General features: G+C 39.4%; 1 protein-coding gene across 2 annotated transcripts in view; it reads left to right on the forward strand.

The window, feature by feature from the left end:
- Positions 1-16,121, forward strand: part of ankrd11 (ankyrin repeat domain 11) — a 128,561-nt gene that overhangs the window by 94,919 nt on the left and 17,521 nt on the right. For both annotated transcript variants that reach the window (XM_042493521.2, XM_042493530.2), the window contains exons 3-5: positions 77-222; positions 4,218-4,350; positions 15,308-15,481. In XM_042493521.2, the coding sequence (XP_042349455.2) occupies positions 136-222; positions 4,218-4,350; positions 15,308-15,481 (394 nt within the window). In that variant the 5' untranslated portion in view covers positions 77-135. The remainder of the gene's footprint in view (positions 1-76; positions 223-4,217; positions 4,351-15,307; positions 15,482-16,121) is intronic.

Here is a 16,121-nt window from a genome sequence, read left to right on the forward strand (position 1 = left end):
TGTGTTTTCAAAGAAACGTAGTGGCCAGTTGCTAACCTCCCCCACCATCTCTTTTTTTTCTTTCTCTTTGTTCCAGACGGTTGATGACGATGCAATGGCAGCGTGAATGAAGCTTGGCGTGGGGAGAGCTGAACGATGCCCAAAGGTGGGGGTTCTAAAACCCCCCAGCTGGACCACTTCCCACTCAACACCGACATGGTGGAAAAGCAGGGTGGGAAGAAGGTAAGACTGAAAAACCTACAAACACACTCTGTGTCCCAAAAACCAAATGTTTGTAAACAGCGTATAATCCCAGTTTCAGCTGATGTTTGTCCTTGAAACTTGACACTAAGCAACTACATCTAATCAACAATGACAAAACTTTGCAAAGCCTCACAGACAGTAAGGGAACCTTTGCTAAAATAAATACAAAAACTGTTTTTCACCCAGAAGCCCTGGGAACATGCCCTACCACAGGGAGTATATGTCCACCATCAGCGGCCTTCAACTTGATACTTGAATGTATCCCAGTTTCAGTGACGCTGGTCTGTGGTTGATCCTGCTCTCTGACCTGTCTGTGGTGGAGCAAGCACTGTAAAAGTTTCCCAGTGTCTGTAATGTTGGAAAGTCCAGCCGTCAGTAACAAGCCGGAAAATCAGAGAACCCTGCCAGTTAAGCAAAGCTGTAAACAAACATGCCTCCATTTAAGTTAACCAAAATTCAAACTTAAATCTGTGTGAAGCCTGACATCTGTTTATGAAGATAATAAAACCTGGCACCAAAGATAAACTCATAACAGCTGAATACTGCAGAAGCTGTTTATTATCTATATTTATTAGAGATGCACCGATGTATCGGCAGCATATCAACATTGGCCGATAGTCACTTTGTGGGCAGTGTCTGATGTTTTTCTGTTGTGGTGTCTTATCAATTTTTCACAGGCTAAAAAGCAGGGCTCCAAGCTAATGTTATTCCATCCTCCTGGGGACAATAGAAAATGTGTTTGGGACAAACCGAGAGAAATGCAACGGATGTGAACAACAGTTCAGGGCGTTATATGTTACATTATATTGCGTTAAACCTCTATTTAGTAAAAATGAGTATTAGGAGAAGGAAAATTCTAACATTATCATGTGTTCACATGTAATCTTGTATCTATTTATTTATTTTTTGTGAGTAACTTTAATAAATACAGTTGTTTAAAAAATACATTTGCAGTTTTTCACACCAATATAAAATAAAGTCAATTATGATGTATAAAGTAAATAACTTTGAAGCAGGTTTGTTTTTGGTATGTGTTAATGTTCTCACAGCAACATAATAAAGTGAATTATGATATACAAAGTAAAAAGGCCTTCGAAATTGTTATATATAAATATATATATATTTTTTTTTAATTCCACATGTATGTTTATATTATAGGTTCTGTAAGGGACTTTAAAACAGCTTATTTTTTATAGGATAGATTTCTTTGTTCCCCTTGCACAAAGGGGGAATAAATAACAAAAACAAATTAAATAATAAAAACATAGATATTGTTTCTCAGCTATGAGCCAAATTATTGTAAAGATCAGTATAGGTATTGCTGCATCCCTAATATCACACACATTCCTATATCTATATTTACGAAAGACAATTTATGAGAAATTCCTGTTCAGGCAGCCATTGAAGAGTGTTTACTGCAGCTACTTTCCCAGTTTTACAGAGACCACATTAATGCACAATTGCACAATTGACTCTTGCATAATAGATTGTTGGAAACAGTGAAGAATGCAGTGTTTGAGTCTTTGGGATTCAGGAAAAATATGGCTGTATCTCTGCCAGGTTCAGAGGTACCTTTGGAATGAGATGGCTTTGCTGACTTGTTAAGACATATTCAGTCACGAAATACAGACTGTGAAGGTAGCATCCCTTGAATTTGACACAGGTACAGTCATGTTGTTTGCAAAGTGTTGGGCGCAGCTTGATGATGTCATGGTGTGTGCCAACTGTTCAGCTACCAGAAGCAGCACCAAGAGGCGAAGAGAGGAGAGGTACAGCTTATGCAGGCACGGATTTACAGCCCTCTGCAAAGGATTGCATCAGACTCTGGCATGGAGGAAGGGAGGGAGGGAATGAAGCGCACAGGGGTGGGTGGAAAACAGAGTGAGACGAAAAGAGCAGGCATTGCTAGGAGACCATCAAACAGGGTGTCTTATGAAGGCAGATCAGAGGAAAAGTCCCCAGTTGTCAAAGCTTTCTTTAAACTTAATTCAGAAAAAAAACAGCCTAACACTGGAGATAAGCTTTGGTTATTCGACCATTTTTACCAACGCAATAGCCGTGCATTTTCTGCTGTACGTTTTTTTCCTCTTAAAGAAATCACTCCCTTGCATCTCGGTCTCCTCTCTTAGATGTACTGTAGCTTTTGCACATGCCCAGATGTGTTCTCTCGTTAAAAGCTTTTGTCGCGCTAAGCGGAGACACAGACAGAGAGGAAGGAGGAGAGAGACAGAGAGATCAGCTAACTGTAGCTGACACTGTTTGTCTCTACTGTACCATGACATCATAGTCTTATGACTGGGGCAGGGCAGGGGGAGGAGTTCAAAGAGTCGACACATAATGGAAAACCTGCCCCGAGGATAGAGAGAGATGAGTAGGGGACAGAGGCTAGGACAGGGAAATTAAGTGAAATAAAGTGAGTGTGTGTACATTACTTCTGACCTGCTCATGCTTCTCCATAATGAGACCTTGTACCATCTGTACATGCTGCATGAAAACATCTTAACCTTATACAAAAGCACAGTTTGGACTGAGCGGTTTAACAGGTACATCAGGGATTCACAACTGGTGTGGATTGAGGTTGTAAAGGGTTACTCTTGTAATGTTTATTTCCTGTGGAGTTTACTTTAGATGGTGTCAGCTGTACTCTACAAGCACATTCATTACCTGAAATATTCCAGGATAGACTACTGAATATAACAGGGATGCATTAAATTTGCATGATTTGGACCTGAGCTGCACACAAAAAATAATGAAGTGATAAAGTGCACAACCATATTTTACATAACAATAGCTTCCTTGTAGTAGATACAAAACAAAATACTTTCTCACAATCCAAATTTTTTGTTGCTAACCTCTAGTGCAGTGGTCTTGGGACAACACCAATTTTGCAGTTCAGAAAGAGTGCATCAAAAAAGTCCAATTCCTGTGGTGGAGGGGAAAGAAACAAAGCAACTGTCTTTTTTGGTGATTAGAGCTGGGATAGGCAGTGTCATTTTGGCTTCATTGGGCAAAACCTCCATGATAAATTTTGAGCATATTGTAATTCAAGTGATCTGAGAGAAAACTAGATCTCTGCACCTCCTCTTGGATCTATTTTCAGGCTTCAGAAAGTCACACACAGGTCATTTCAGAGAGAAATGTGCAGATGTGCGTGCATGTCTTTTCTGTGAAAGCCTGATTCAATGGCGAAGATTCCTGCAGAGAAAGTTGTAATTCCAACATTGGCAACAACCTGCACTGCAAGAAAACCGAAAAAAGGAACACGAATTATCGATGAAGTGTGTCAGAGATGGAGAGAAAATGCTGCTATTGGTTTACTCTTCTGCTAACTGGAGCTTAGGGCTCTTGGCTGCAGCACCAAGTTCAAGTTTATGTAGCTAACGTTAAAAATATAGCACTGATTAATATAATTCTCATTATAATACAATATTTAACTGTAAGCATACAAATATTTGATAAACAACTGCACTTTTGCTACATCTGTTCAGCTCTAACTGTTGTAAAGCTGCTCATCAGGATAAGCAAGTCACTATCACTGTGAGATCCCAGTACAACAAAGACGCAAGTTGAACAAACACACAAGTATTTACATCTGCTGATAGCAGATACACTTGGGCTTGTGATTGTTTCCAGCAGCTGTAGACCACAGAGCCGAGACGGCGTCAGCTTAGCCTCCTCTCCCCGCGCCTGGCTCTTTGTGTTGGAATCTAGGAGGAAACTCCTTGGAAAAGTTTTGCTCTGCAAAGCCCATAATAGCCAAAAGAATCAAGGCAGAGAACTGCACCAACGGCTGTAGGATCCACAACTAGCTCATAGTTTTGTCTTTTGTCTTCATTAGCCTATGTCTCTTTAAATGTTCATACTTTCTGTGTAAAAACTAGACATTTAAACTGCAGTTCTGTTTCTTTATTCTGATTATCTCCAAGCGATGCCACTTAAAGTGTTCTTCATTTTCTGATTTGTGTCTCCCACAGGATAAAGTGTTGTCAAACAAGACTCCCAAATTGGATCGCAGTGATGGGGTCAAAGAGATGAAAGAGAAGGCCCCTAAAAGGAAGCTGCCCTTCACTGCTGGAGCAAATGGAGACCAGAAAGATTCAGACTCAGGTAAGAGAATATTGTGATGCATTTACCTATTTTTCCCCGCCTCCATGTGGCTTTGAAGTGGCGATGACAGAGAATGGGAGTTTTTACATCACATCCTCTCAAGCTTGCAGGAAGTAGTTAGGTGTGCTCTGTGAAAAAGGGGGGTTGGGCTTTGTGAACAGACTTCCAGCTTCAAGTCAGCTGTGCGTCTATGGCAGCACCGAGGAATTTGTTCCTACAGTCGCAGTCTGAAGGGAGAGAAAGACCACACAAAATCATGATCCCATTACCTGGGAATTTGTATAATGTGCAGGCCTGACGAGGTCCGGCTTTTGGTAAGACTCCGGCTTTGTGTTTTCTTTAATTAGGCAGAGAAGGACTACTGCTCATGCTTGTTTGACTTTGGGCTTTAAGGGTTCAAGATTTAGTTTATTGATAATGGTCCAACTCAGAGGCTTTGGTAACAGCCTTCATCATCAGTGTTGGCTGAGGCGCTACGATGGTTTGTGTTCTGTGATTACACTTGAAAAAGCAGCGGAGAGCGTGCATGTTGCAACAGATGACTGTTATGGTTTGGGGTCAAGTTTAGTAAGATTGGACATGTATTTTTGAGACACGTGGAGTTGTGTGTAATTACTGTGTAGCTCCAGGGAATTATGAACAAGTGGAATGTGTGATTGAGAAGCTGTAACTTGTTTCCTCATTACTGTCTTGACTGGCACTTGTGTATCCCTGTAGTGTTTGTGTGTGTGTGTCATTGCTTCTTGCATGCTCACATTTATGTTGTAAGATTTTATAGTGTACTGTTTCTGGATGAATATTATGCCAGTTGCATGTATATTTTCTCCTTATTCCCATTAGCTGGTTCTTTATGACATACCTGTTTGCTTGCTTAAGCTGCTTCTCATAGTTTCTCCTACAAATAGGTCAGCTCCTTCCCCCTCTGTAGGGAAGGTGTGAACTCCCACTTGAAGAACAATAGCTTGACAGTCTATTGGCATGCTAATAGCTTGATCTTCAGTTGGGTTGGGCTATATGGTCTTTCAGTTCATTGACTCTCAACCCTCTGCAACATATCTTGAACAGAGCTGTTTATCAGAGCTATTATAGTTTCTTGTGTTTACAAATTGAACAAACCTGGAAGTTTCCAGGCCTCATGCCATTACACAGTTCCCACAGTTTGTCACAATCGAGTTGTAGCATCTGTCTGTCATCTTAGCATTCAAAGAGGTATTGCATCACATGAGCAAAATTGTTTTGTCTTAGCGGTGGCCAGACAAGTTTAAGAAGCTTTGTTTAAGATTTGCTCTGTGTCTATGCCTGTGTGTTGAAAGACTAAGCAGTGATACAAAGTTGATAAAAAATGCACAAATGACAAACAGTTTGTATTTGCAAAGTGAAATGCATTCCAAATTAATCACTGAATGGTGAGTCTTTGCAAGTAAGAGTAATTTTCAGATTTTTTTTAAGATAATGTTGATACTGATTGTAGTGATGGTAGTAGGTTGTTCCAAAGAGATGGCCCTCTAAATTTCAATGAATATATCTTGTGATAATATGATAATATGAATATTGTTGGAGAGAACTGTAACCATTTTTAAACAGAAATCACACTGTAGAGCCGTCACTAAATTCCTTATTTAAGCCACCTTCGCATTTTCACCCAGAATCAAACAATGGTGGCATCATGGGGCTGCAGTGTGTGATGTTAGATTGCATCCTGGCATCCGGAAAGAGGCATAAAGGGCACACGGTTAAACACAGCAGTGTCAGCCTGTACTGTGGTATGTATCATATGCATCTGCATCACTTTCTAAACAATAACCATGGCATTGCATGGCAATATCAATCATTTATTATCCCTCTTGTATGGCCACTGATCTTGTCCTCTGCTTGGAGGATAAGTAGCTTTTAAATCTTATTGTTTACCCCAATTGTTGACATTTTTGGCCAGTGTTCTTTCTCAGTGAGTTAACTGCAAAGTGCTGCTTGCTGCCTTTAAAATCGCCTACAGTGGGTCACGTGCGTAATGTGTCATTGAAACGTCACACCCATCCCATCCATGGTCCCATCCTGCCGGCTTTCCCTTTTACAGAGATTCTGATTTGGTGCTTTTACTACCTCCACTGCTGGATTAAACGAGGGGCAGCTCTTTCCCCCCATCCTGTGATCATACCTTTTATACAAAACGTTGAGGTGGCAAAATGGAGCAATATTATATATATATATATATATATATATATATATATATATATATATATATATATATATATATATATATATTATAGAAGGGGCTTATGACTGTGGGGTATCGTATACCAAAATATCCCGCAGCCTTGTTCTTGGCCCCAGTTCTGAAAAGGACAGTGATATTTATTACAGTAAAATGCTCAGTGCTGTGTTTAATTAGAATCAGGCAGACGATAGATGGTAAAGCGGGTATCACTTAAGTAGAAAACAGCAGAACAGTGAAATTAGGCCAACAAAGAATGCCAGCAGCAGTAATGCTAGATGCCGTTGCCGTTCAAAGTTAGAATATTTTAACTTTTTGCGGTCCTCCATAACAGAATTTACAATTGAATGTTACATAGCTTCTTAGCAAAAGGAGAAAACACAGGCGATCTGAGCATTTACTGGGCATTACTAGCCTAAGTATTTGAAATAATAAACAAAAAATTATTGAATTTGATATTCTGTATTCATTTATTTTTTGTAAAGAATTTAACATCAACATGGCAACATGTCGTCATGCATGTTTTGTTTTACCATTCTGCCATGTGACCGCACATCCAGAAGTTGTTGTACTTATGTGGCATAAATCTGAAAGAGAGAGAGGATAGGCAACATGCTGCAAAGGGAGGCAGGTCAGAATTGAACACAGGCCATTGCCAAGAACTCAGCCCTTCATAACAGCGTCCTGGTTGAATGATAGTGTTTCACGAAAATAAGTGGTTTTGTGTTTATATGCTGATATTTGAAATTTGCAGATGTCTTCGCAATAACAGCCAGGCAAAAGAAAAGACATGTGGGCTTAAGTGATTGTCTAGGTTTAAGAGCTGACATGCATTATTTTAAGACGCCACAGGCTGACTCTCGACAGCGTTGCTCTAAAATCCCATCCAATCAGTTTCCATCGTATTTGTCTTTTTTTGGTACCCCTGCGAAATGTCTCAGCAATGTTATTTGGAGGTGTGTTAAAATCTAGTGTTGGGAATTGTCTTCCGATGAATACCAATTTTTTTTTTTTCTGAAAGATTCTCTCCAGCCTGAGCGAGCGTGGGCTGACTTTAAATTTATTTCACTGCATTGTCCATTTCTATCATGTCAGGCAAAGCCTTTAATGCCGATGTAGTTTGTATACATTGCTATCAACTCAGCCTCTAATTATCATGCTCATGCCTGCATAGTGTTTACAAACATTACAAGAGCCTATAAGTCAGCTGGAGGAGGGACGGGGCTTTCTCTCGCTGTGCGTCTCTGCAGAGCACATTGCGGATCATCCAAGTTGAAGTTAATCAAACCTCTCAAAACTTCATCGCTCATCACTCCCCTTCACAACTGCCAAACCTCCCTTGACCTCCTCCTGAAGAGCGCTAGACAGCAGCATTCCTCCATCCTGAGGTCATCCTCCTTCCGTTCTACTCTCCCTTTGTCTTCCTCACCACCTGTATCCACAGCAGCAGCAGTCAGAGTTCAGGATAGATGGTCAAACAGTCTCGTCCGATTAAGACTGCGCCCACACTAAGCGGGATAATTCTGAAAACGGCGAGCGATTTCAGGTTGTTTTTGTGAAGCTCCATCCTCAGTGAAACACCAGAACAATAGAAAAAAAAACCCCACTCACACCTTGTCTTCTTTTATATGGTGAAAAACAAAGTTGTGAAATATTTGCATCATCTTATAAGGAGTGAGACGGACACAGCCCAGTTACTTCATTCTATCGCGCCATGCTGTCTATGATAATGTTGTCAGGATACAGAAACTTCAAACTTCCAATTAAATACCTTGAAAAATATCAATCTTCTATACCATCTTTGATACCATAAGAAAAATCGACAAAAAGGGTATACAATTTACAATTTTTTATTAAAAGATATAAATGAAAAAGACAATAATGTGTCACAGACAACTTCTCTTGTCCTGGTTAGTAGTAGAGAACAGCAGAAAGACCGTACTAAACAATAGGAGAAAGCAAGAAAGAGCAGCTGGTACTGGTGTATCAATACTGTTGAAAACAAGTATTAAAACTGTTTCAAATATTCAGAATTACTTTGTATCAATGAATCAATATTTTTGACATCACTAGACTACGTTCTCTTAAACTGTGCTAGACCACAACCAAACAAACAATGCTGTTGCCGATAAAATGTATTATGTTGAAATCAGTAAACAAATCTATTAGACTATTGACACAAAATTGACTGGTTTCCAGTTCCTAAAGTGTAACAATTTGTTTGTCTCTGTTTTAGATTATTATTTTATATGTATTAGTATTGTATTGTATTACTTTACTCTGGAAAGCAATTTCCAGAGATTTGTTTTTGGGTGTGAAAATGCTCAGTTTATACTGTACAGAAACCCAAAACCTATTGTTCAAACAAATGAAGTTGGCTCTCTGTTGTGGAGATTTGAGTCAGTTGCTCGTTTTGTGTCTAGATTTGAAGCTTACAGTTATTTTCTCAAACTGAGTCACTTTGTCCTTTTTTTCCAGCTTTCTCAGATATTAATTGCAATTGTAGCATTGCCTTTGTCACTAGGTCAGTAGTGCAGAATTTTTCAGAATCTGAATTTATGATCATACTGTTATTGATGTGCATGTTTTTTGTTCTGGTGCTCTGCACAGACACCTGCCCATCCAACCACCCAAATTATCAAAATAATCATGAATATCGCCTTTGCCATGATTGTGCTGCCATATTACCCACTCAGTTTTTACCCCGGGACCCACTCTAATGACTCTATGGTTCTTCAGGATTTACTACTTTGAAAACATAGCATCATCACTGGGCCAGCAGGATGGGACAGGTGTGGCTTTTAGACAAGGTCTTAATGTGTTTGACCCACTTGGGGTGTGCCATACCATATCATGATAATGGCAAAATTTTAACTTGTTGACAAACTGGCGTCATACTGTTACTCACAGTAATAACAAGCATGGCTAAAAGCAAAACTGCTACTTCAAAAGATACATTTAAAGATATTTGGCAACAGTTTAGATGTGTAATTGGTTGATCTTATTTCATTGTACTATTTTTCAGATATGGAGAATCTGAGTTGCTGCTGCTGCTGTTTACAAACTAAAGAAATAAGAGATTATTTTTTTCTTTAGTTTTTATGGGATATTTGTAGGCAAACTTACATTTATGTTGACATATAAACCTTTAACACTTATTTTGCTGTAGCTGTTGTCTTTGAAATGAATGGTCAAATATTTCTTAGTATTATGCCATATCATTAAGAATTTTATTATTGCAAAAATACCCTGAAATATGATATTATTTTAGGGTCATATCGCCAACCCCCCCACCCGCCACCAGGGGATTTAAAAACAGGCTAACAGCAGTCAGCAGTTAACTCAAACAAATAGAACATCTGCCAAACTCAATGTCCCCAAATTGGGGAGACAATGAGGTCCAGGTGTTCCTTAGTCTCCAAGCAGAGGAGAGAGCAAAGCCACATGACTTTCACAGTAAATGATCATTGTTGCCATGTTATGCCATTGTTAATGTTTTGAATGCTCTAGTCAATGCTGATTTTGTGTATCACACTGGAGACAAACACTCCAGATATAAAAAAAAAGTAAAAAATATCGTGTTAGTCTGACTAAAACTGAACTTTTAAAATCCATAGAAACATGTTAGTTCAACTGAAATCATCAAGTCTCTAAGTCGTACTAACACACCCAGATAATGGGACTGGGAGTCATTTTCCTCCATCATGTGCACACCTTAGTTGGACTTTAACTGGACCAGGTGTTCTGCACGTGCTAGGGATTGGGACTGTTCGTTACTTATAAGTGGGAAGGGATGCTGTGAAACAGGAAACAAATTTTAAAAAAGAACTGAGGAGGAACTTGTGTTTTTTCATTTTGGCTTTGGTTAGGGACATACAACTCTAAAAGGTAGTATTTCATATTTATTTTCATTAAAATAGTCACACCTTAGGCACCCCCTCGTCTGATAAATAAAGTACAGTCCCACAAAACAGGCACGGAAGCTAAGCAATGTACTTCTGTGGACAGGGCCGCAGCAAATCATTCTTTAGTCACCTACACTATGTACTATGTACACTTTGTATGAATATTTGCTCTGCTTTACATTACACAACAGCTGATGGAGGCAGCAGTAGATGAGCAACTCTGCTGTCCAGTGGAGTAAAATAAGTCTGGTGTTTTTGATATAACTGCTTGAAATCCGTGTCGGTAAGGGCTATCTAACAGCATGGTAAAGTGGTGTAAATATTCTAAATATAGCGTATACTTAAACTGATATAAAAAAATTTTTGGTGACTTCAAACTAATCAATGAGTTTGCTCAGCACCATTTGATTAGCAGCTATAACCATAGCTCAACTAAACTGAGCGCCTTTTTTGTTTCCAGAAAGCCAGCATGCTGTCTTAAATCACATACTGGGAGGCATAATGCTGCCTTGTTTGGTTCTCTGTGAAAAAGAAAAGCCATAATTATGGCAAGTGTTCTTTGCGGCAATATTACGAAGTTTCTTTGTAAAAATGGCCAGTTTTCACAGATCTTCAGCCCACACGTTTTTCCCCACGCAGGTTATAACACACAGGGATTAGTCTAACTGGCTCTGACCAGTGGACAGAGGCCGTACACTCACTGAATAAGTGATTAAAGCAATATGTAACAATCAAAGACAAGAGTTCACAGACATAGCACCAGTTATTCCACTTTGCGCATACTGTATTTTAATGAGTCTCTCTTGCTTAATACAAAGCATTGACAAAACATCCTGTTGGCCACTTCCTGCTTCTTCTCCCTTCACTTCCTGTTTATGCAATTTTTATTAGTCCCTAAACAGAACATTGTTTCACTCTAACGTGCTACGTCAAACACACCTTGTCAGACTGGTTAGAGCGGTTCTTCTTGTCCTGGAGTTGTGTTGGCTGACTAAACCAGACTCTCTCTCTTTGTTTTGGCGTTGGCCAACACAGCATTATTGTTTGCCTGCCTTATCAAAATGTACTTCTATTATTACCAGGCATTTATGTTTGATGTGGTTTCCTCCCATGACTCAGGTAGGCAGTCTATTCATGGGCTGACTATCCGTAACTAGCCTGCTTTCCTTTTTTTATTCTCCTTTTCTCTTATCTTGTTGGTCAAGTTTCAAGCAGTAAGGAGAGTAAGGTTTCAATCCTGTCTGTAAGCTGAGTAATATCATTTTACTGAGACACATAAAAGCCACAGCAGTGTTCCTTAAATAGGCATCCAACAGAAATACACACAATGGAAGCAGCCACAGTACATTGTGCAATTGTGTAATACAGTTCATTTGTGTAATACAGTAATCCACATGTGACATGTATTTTTGATTCATGTGATGAAGGATTGCAGACCCAAATTGCACACAGTCATGGTTAATCAACCCATCTTTACTGTTTTGGTGTCTTTCCTTAGATTCTCTGGGTTTTTAACCTAACACAAACCTTATGAAGCAAAATCATATCCTTTCTTTTACAAACATGTGGAACAAATCGTCTATGTAGTTGAGTCCCATTTTCCCACAACAGCTTGTCAAATTTAAATCACCCAAGTACCCAATTGTAGCATTAAAGACATAGTTCAAATTTTTTTAAGTGGAGTTGTATGGGGTACTTATTCATAGTCTGTTTGCTACGTTCAGTAGATTTCAGTCGGCACATGTCCATTTTGGAGAAGGAGGCTGGAGTCCGACACTGAAGCTGAAGTAATGCACTGCAGTGGATGGGGGTCAGCAACTGAGTCAGCCACTTTAAAAAAAATCCCCGCCTAAGAAAATCAATATCAGTTTAAGTGTGTTCTATATTAAGAGTATTTTCACTGTTTTATCTTTCTGTCAGACAGTCTGTTCCGACGGGGAAGCCATTAACTCCTTCAGTTCCTCATTTACGCTCTCATAGAAGCCACCACACTCTATTGACAAAAACGGAAAGTTTAGCTTGCTGATCACAGGAGTTGCTGGTCTACTGCTGTTTTGATAGTTTGTGTTACTTTGTGACTTTTGTAAATCTGAATGCACCCTTTTATAGTGATGGATTATAATATTGGCATGTCATGGGTATTGGCAGACATTGGCTTTAAAGTGAAATGTTTGAAATGGTCAACTTGCTGATTTCTGCTGACATGACAAACTGATAAAAAAAAAAAATGACAAAGTGAAGATGTACAAAACATCAACCATAAGTTGAAGTATCTTTCTTATTTTGCTCAATGAATGACTATTAAATACACTGAAAAGCATTGTATTTTATGTCTATATCTGCTAGTGGGATGTCACTATAACAGTATGCATAATATGATGTTTATTCCACTCCAGAAGAGACTTGATGATCACTGAAATTAGGTGGGAAAAAAATGGATATATTAATATCGATATCAGTTGTATATCAGCATATGGGATATTAGCAAAAAATCCAATATTGTGCATCCCTACCCTGTTCAAATGCCAAACAGTGCTAATATTCTAAATATAGTGATCACTTAAACTGGCATTGATTTCTTTAAATGGGACTTTTTTTTAGGTGGCTAAAACATATTTTGTTGCTGAACCCTCCACAACAGTAGATTGCTTAGCTTTTGTGTCAGACTACAGCCAGACTACTCTGAACTGGGGGCGTGTCAACTGACATCTACTCTATGTAATATATAGTCTATGTATAAGTGTCTCATACAACCCCACATCAAAAAATCTGAACTATCCCTTTAGATTTTTATCATTTTAGACCCGCTGGTAGCTTAAAAGTTGTCAGCTTGAAACCTCAGTTATACCAGCTCCATGTGCCCCATCTGCATTTAGACTTGACCCATGTCAGAGATGAGTAGGCTGGCTGCTGTCACTGATGATGAATCTTGTTTTAGAGACTTAAGCGTTGTGTTTTGTGTAGTCCTCTCCATAGGTGCATTGGGGTAATAACCGCCTTCCTGGTTCCCAGTCTTGTAAACATTGCCTGGAAAAACTAGCGTAGCACTTTCTCTGTTCCGCTGCTCAAAAAACATGTTTGGACTGCTTCTGTGGTTCCCGCTGTTAAAGTCCTAGCTGAAGGAATGTGTCTAAATTGCAAATGCTTTGGAGAATGTGAGAGTCTATCAAAGAGGGGTGGGGGCACATTAGCCGTAAGTGTTCGCAGATGTTAGTGAAAGTTCATCAGCTCTGTACTTAAGACTGGAAAAATCTTTTCCTGGAAAGCCTTCAGCCACCGGAAGTGTGAGCTGCCATGCTTCCTTCTTGCCTTGTTTAGTGTGTGTTTGTGGCCTTGAGCAATGCAGCCAGTCTTGGAGTGAGAAAAGAAATCAGGCTCAGACACATCCACGCATCTACTGGTGTCTCTGTGCATGCACATCTGAATTTCTATTTCTCTCTTTGTGGTAGGAGTTTGTATTGTTGCTAGTGTTTTCTTGTCGTGGGAGTTGTTCCCCCTCAGTGATGAAGTGTTGCAGTCATGTGTAGTTTCACCCTCCGTAAGGGTCATCAGATGGTATGCTGCCTCTGAAAATAATTGCTGGGTGTGTCTTTGTAGAGCAGCTGCTTTTGTCCAGTAGCGCCATGTCTCCAGTAAGCCTGGCAGGCGCACAGGCAGGCATGTGGTGACCTTGGCAAGGCCATGTTGAATTGAAATGTAAACCGACTATTTCATAATAACCGTGGGTCTGCCAAGTCACACCCTCTTTCCTCTCTTCTCAATTCACACTGATTGGTGTGGAGACAGACAGACATAAACACACCGATTGCTGGCCCCTCCCTTCCTCAGGGGCAGCTGGGTAATAACACAAAAGTCACCTCGTGCTACTACCAAACCTCTCGCACACTGGGCTGAAAAAGTATTTTTGTCAATATAAGGAGGTTTATTAGACTAAAGGCATGGAAACTAGCTGACTTTTTGCAATGTGCGTGTTGTTAAGGACACAGTTTCACTGAAAGATACTTTTTGCTTCATTATTTTTTGGTCAAATAAACAAATCATTCAGATTTTAGTAAGGATGCCACTTGTATTGTGCTTTTATTATGATTGTTTATCAGGGGAATTTCAAAGATTTGGGGACATAGGGGGCTTTGCCTGAAACTTTGTAGGGAACAAGCTCTTTATATTATGAAATTATTTACCCTTAAAAACCTCTGTGACGTCCAAAAATAGTAGTAGTTGTAATTAGTATTGAATACAGAATACTTTACAAATGTTATCATTAAAATGTATTGACTAGTGTAATGTATGTATTTCTATTCAGTGTGGTGAAATGAACAAGTTTGAACAGAATGACAGATTATTAGATTTGAGCCTTGTTATTATTATTATTATTATTATTATTATTATTATTATTATTATTATTATTATTATGCCTATCCTTTTTATAAACATATATATAGCCTACATGTTTAGATATGGGGCTATTTATAAAACATTTGGGGCTGAAGCCTTGGACGCTTAGGTCTAACTACGTCAATGTTGTTTACATTGACTGACAAGGATCTATAATATTTTTTAAAAAATCAACATAAAATTACTCTTACTGTTATATATTTATTGTGCCATTGAAAAATTATCATAATGGTGAAAGATTAGACATTAATAGGAATATAATAAAGGTTGAAATAAAGGTAATTGTCTTAGTTTTTTCAGTGGTATAATATTAGTAACCCATATTATTCTCCCTGGCTTCCAGAAGGTTCAGTAAATACGTTTTGTTTTTGTGTGCGTGTATACATGTGTGTCTATGCAAACCAGTAAAATTAACGTTGCTTCTCTCCTCTCATTTTCGTTACAGAGAAACCAGGTCCAGAGCGGAAGCGCATTAAAAAGGAGCCCACCAACACCCGGAAGGCGGGCTTGCCGTTTGGAATGGGGATGCCAGGGATCCGGGCCGGGTACCCCCTCTCTGAGCGGCAGCAGGTGGCCTTGCTCATGCAAATGACAGCTGAGGAGTCCGTCAACAGTCCAGGTGCGTGCTTATCATGGGCGCCACGTCTGGTGTGGACTGGGTGGCAGACAAGGAAAGAGCAATGGGAGCGAGCTTTGTATGTAGACTGTGTTTGTGTGTGTTGGACACAGCAATGAAGGTGGGCTTAAAGAGAGAGGGTCTGAGGCAGGGTCTGGGGTTGATTGTTTTTATTTATGTTTTGGAGGCTGGGCACGTTGCCTGCTTGTTTTTTTGGGGTTTTCTTTTTTTGCCACATCTCACTCTCTCTCTTCCTCAGTCTGGACAGAAGCGGGTGCTTAATTTAAATCTAGTCATAGAAGCGAATCCACATTAATTCTCATTACAGCTATGCTGTCAGACGGGAAGTGGTTGTTTTTGTTTTTGCAGCTGTAATAATCACTTATTCGTTCACCCACAGTAGTGGAATTGTTGTTCTAAAATACAGCAAGGGACCGGTGAGGAAATGAAACTAACTCTCCTGGTGGTATTGCGTTAATCTGGAACTCATGGTGCAATCTCTACGTCTGAACCAAATCACAACAGACTTTCAAATACACAAGGCCTGCAAGCATTTAGTTTTGGTTTATTTGTTATCTGATATCCTTTCTGCTGTTAGATGATTATTCATAATATTTACTTCCTCTTCATGTCCTGTCAGGGG

This window comes from Plectropomus leopardus, chromosome 1, assembly GCF_026936395.1.
Source record: "Plectropomus leopardus strain MGB_pleo_1.0 chromosome 1, ASM2693639v1, whole genome shotgun sequence".
NCBI lineage: Eukaryota > Metazoa > Chordata > Actinopteri > Perciformes > Serranidae > Plectropomus > Plectropomus leopardus.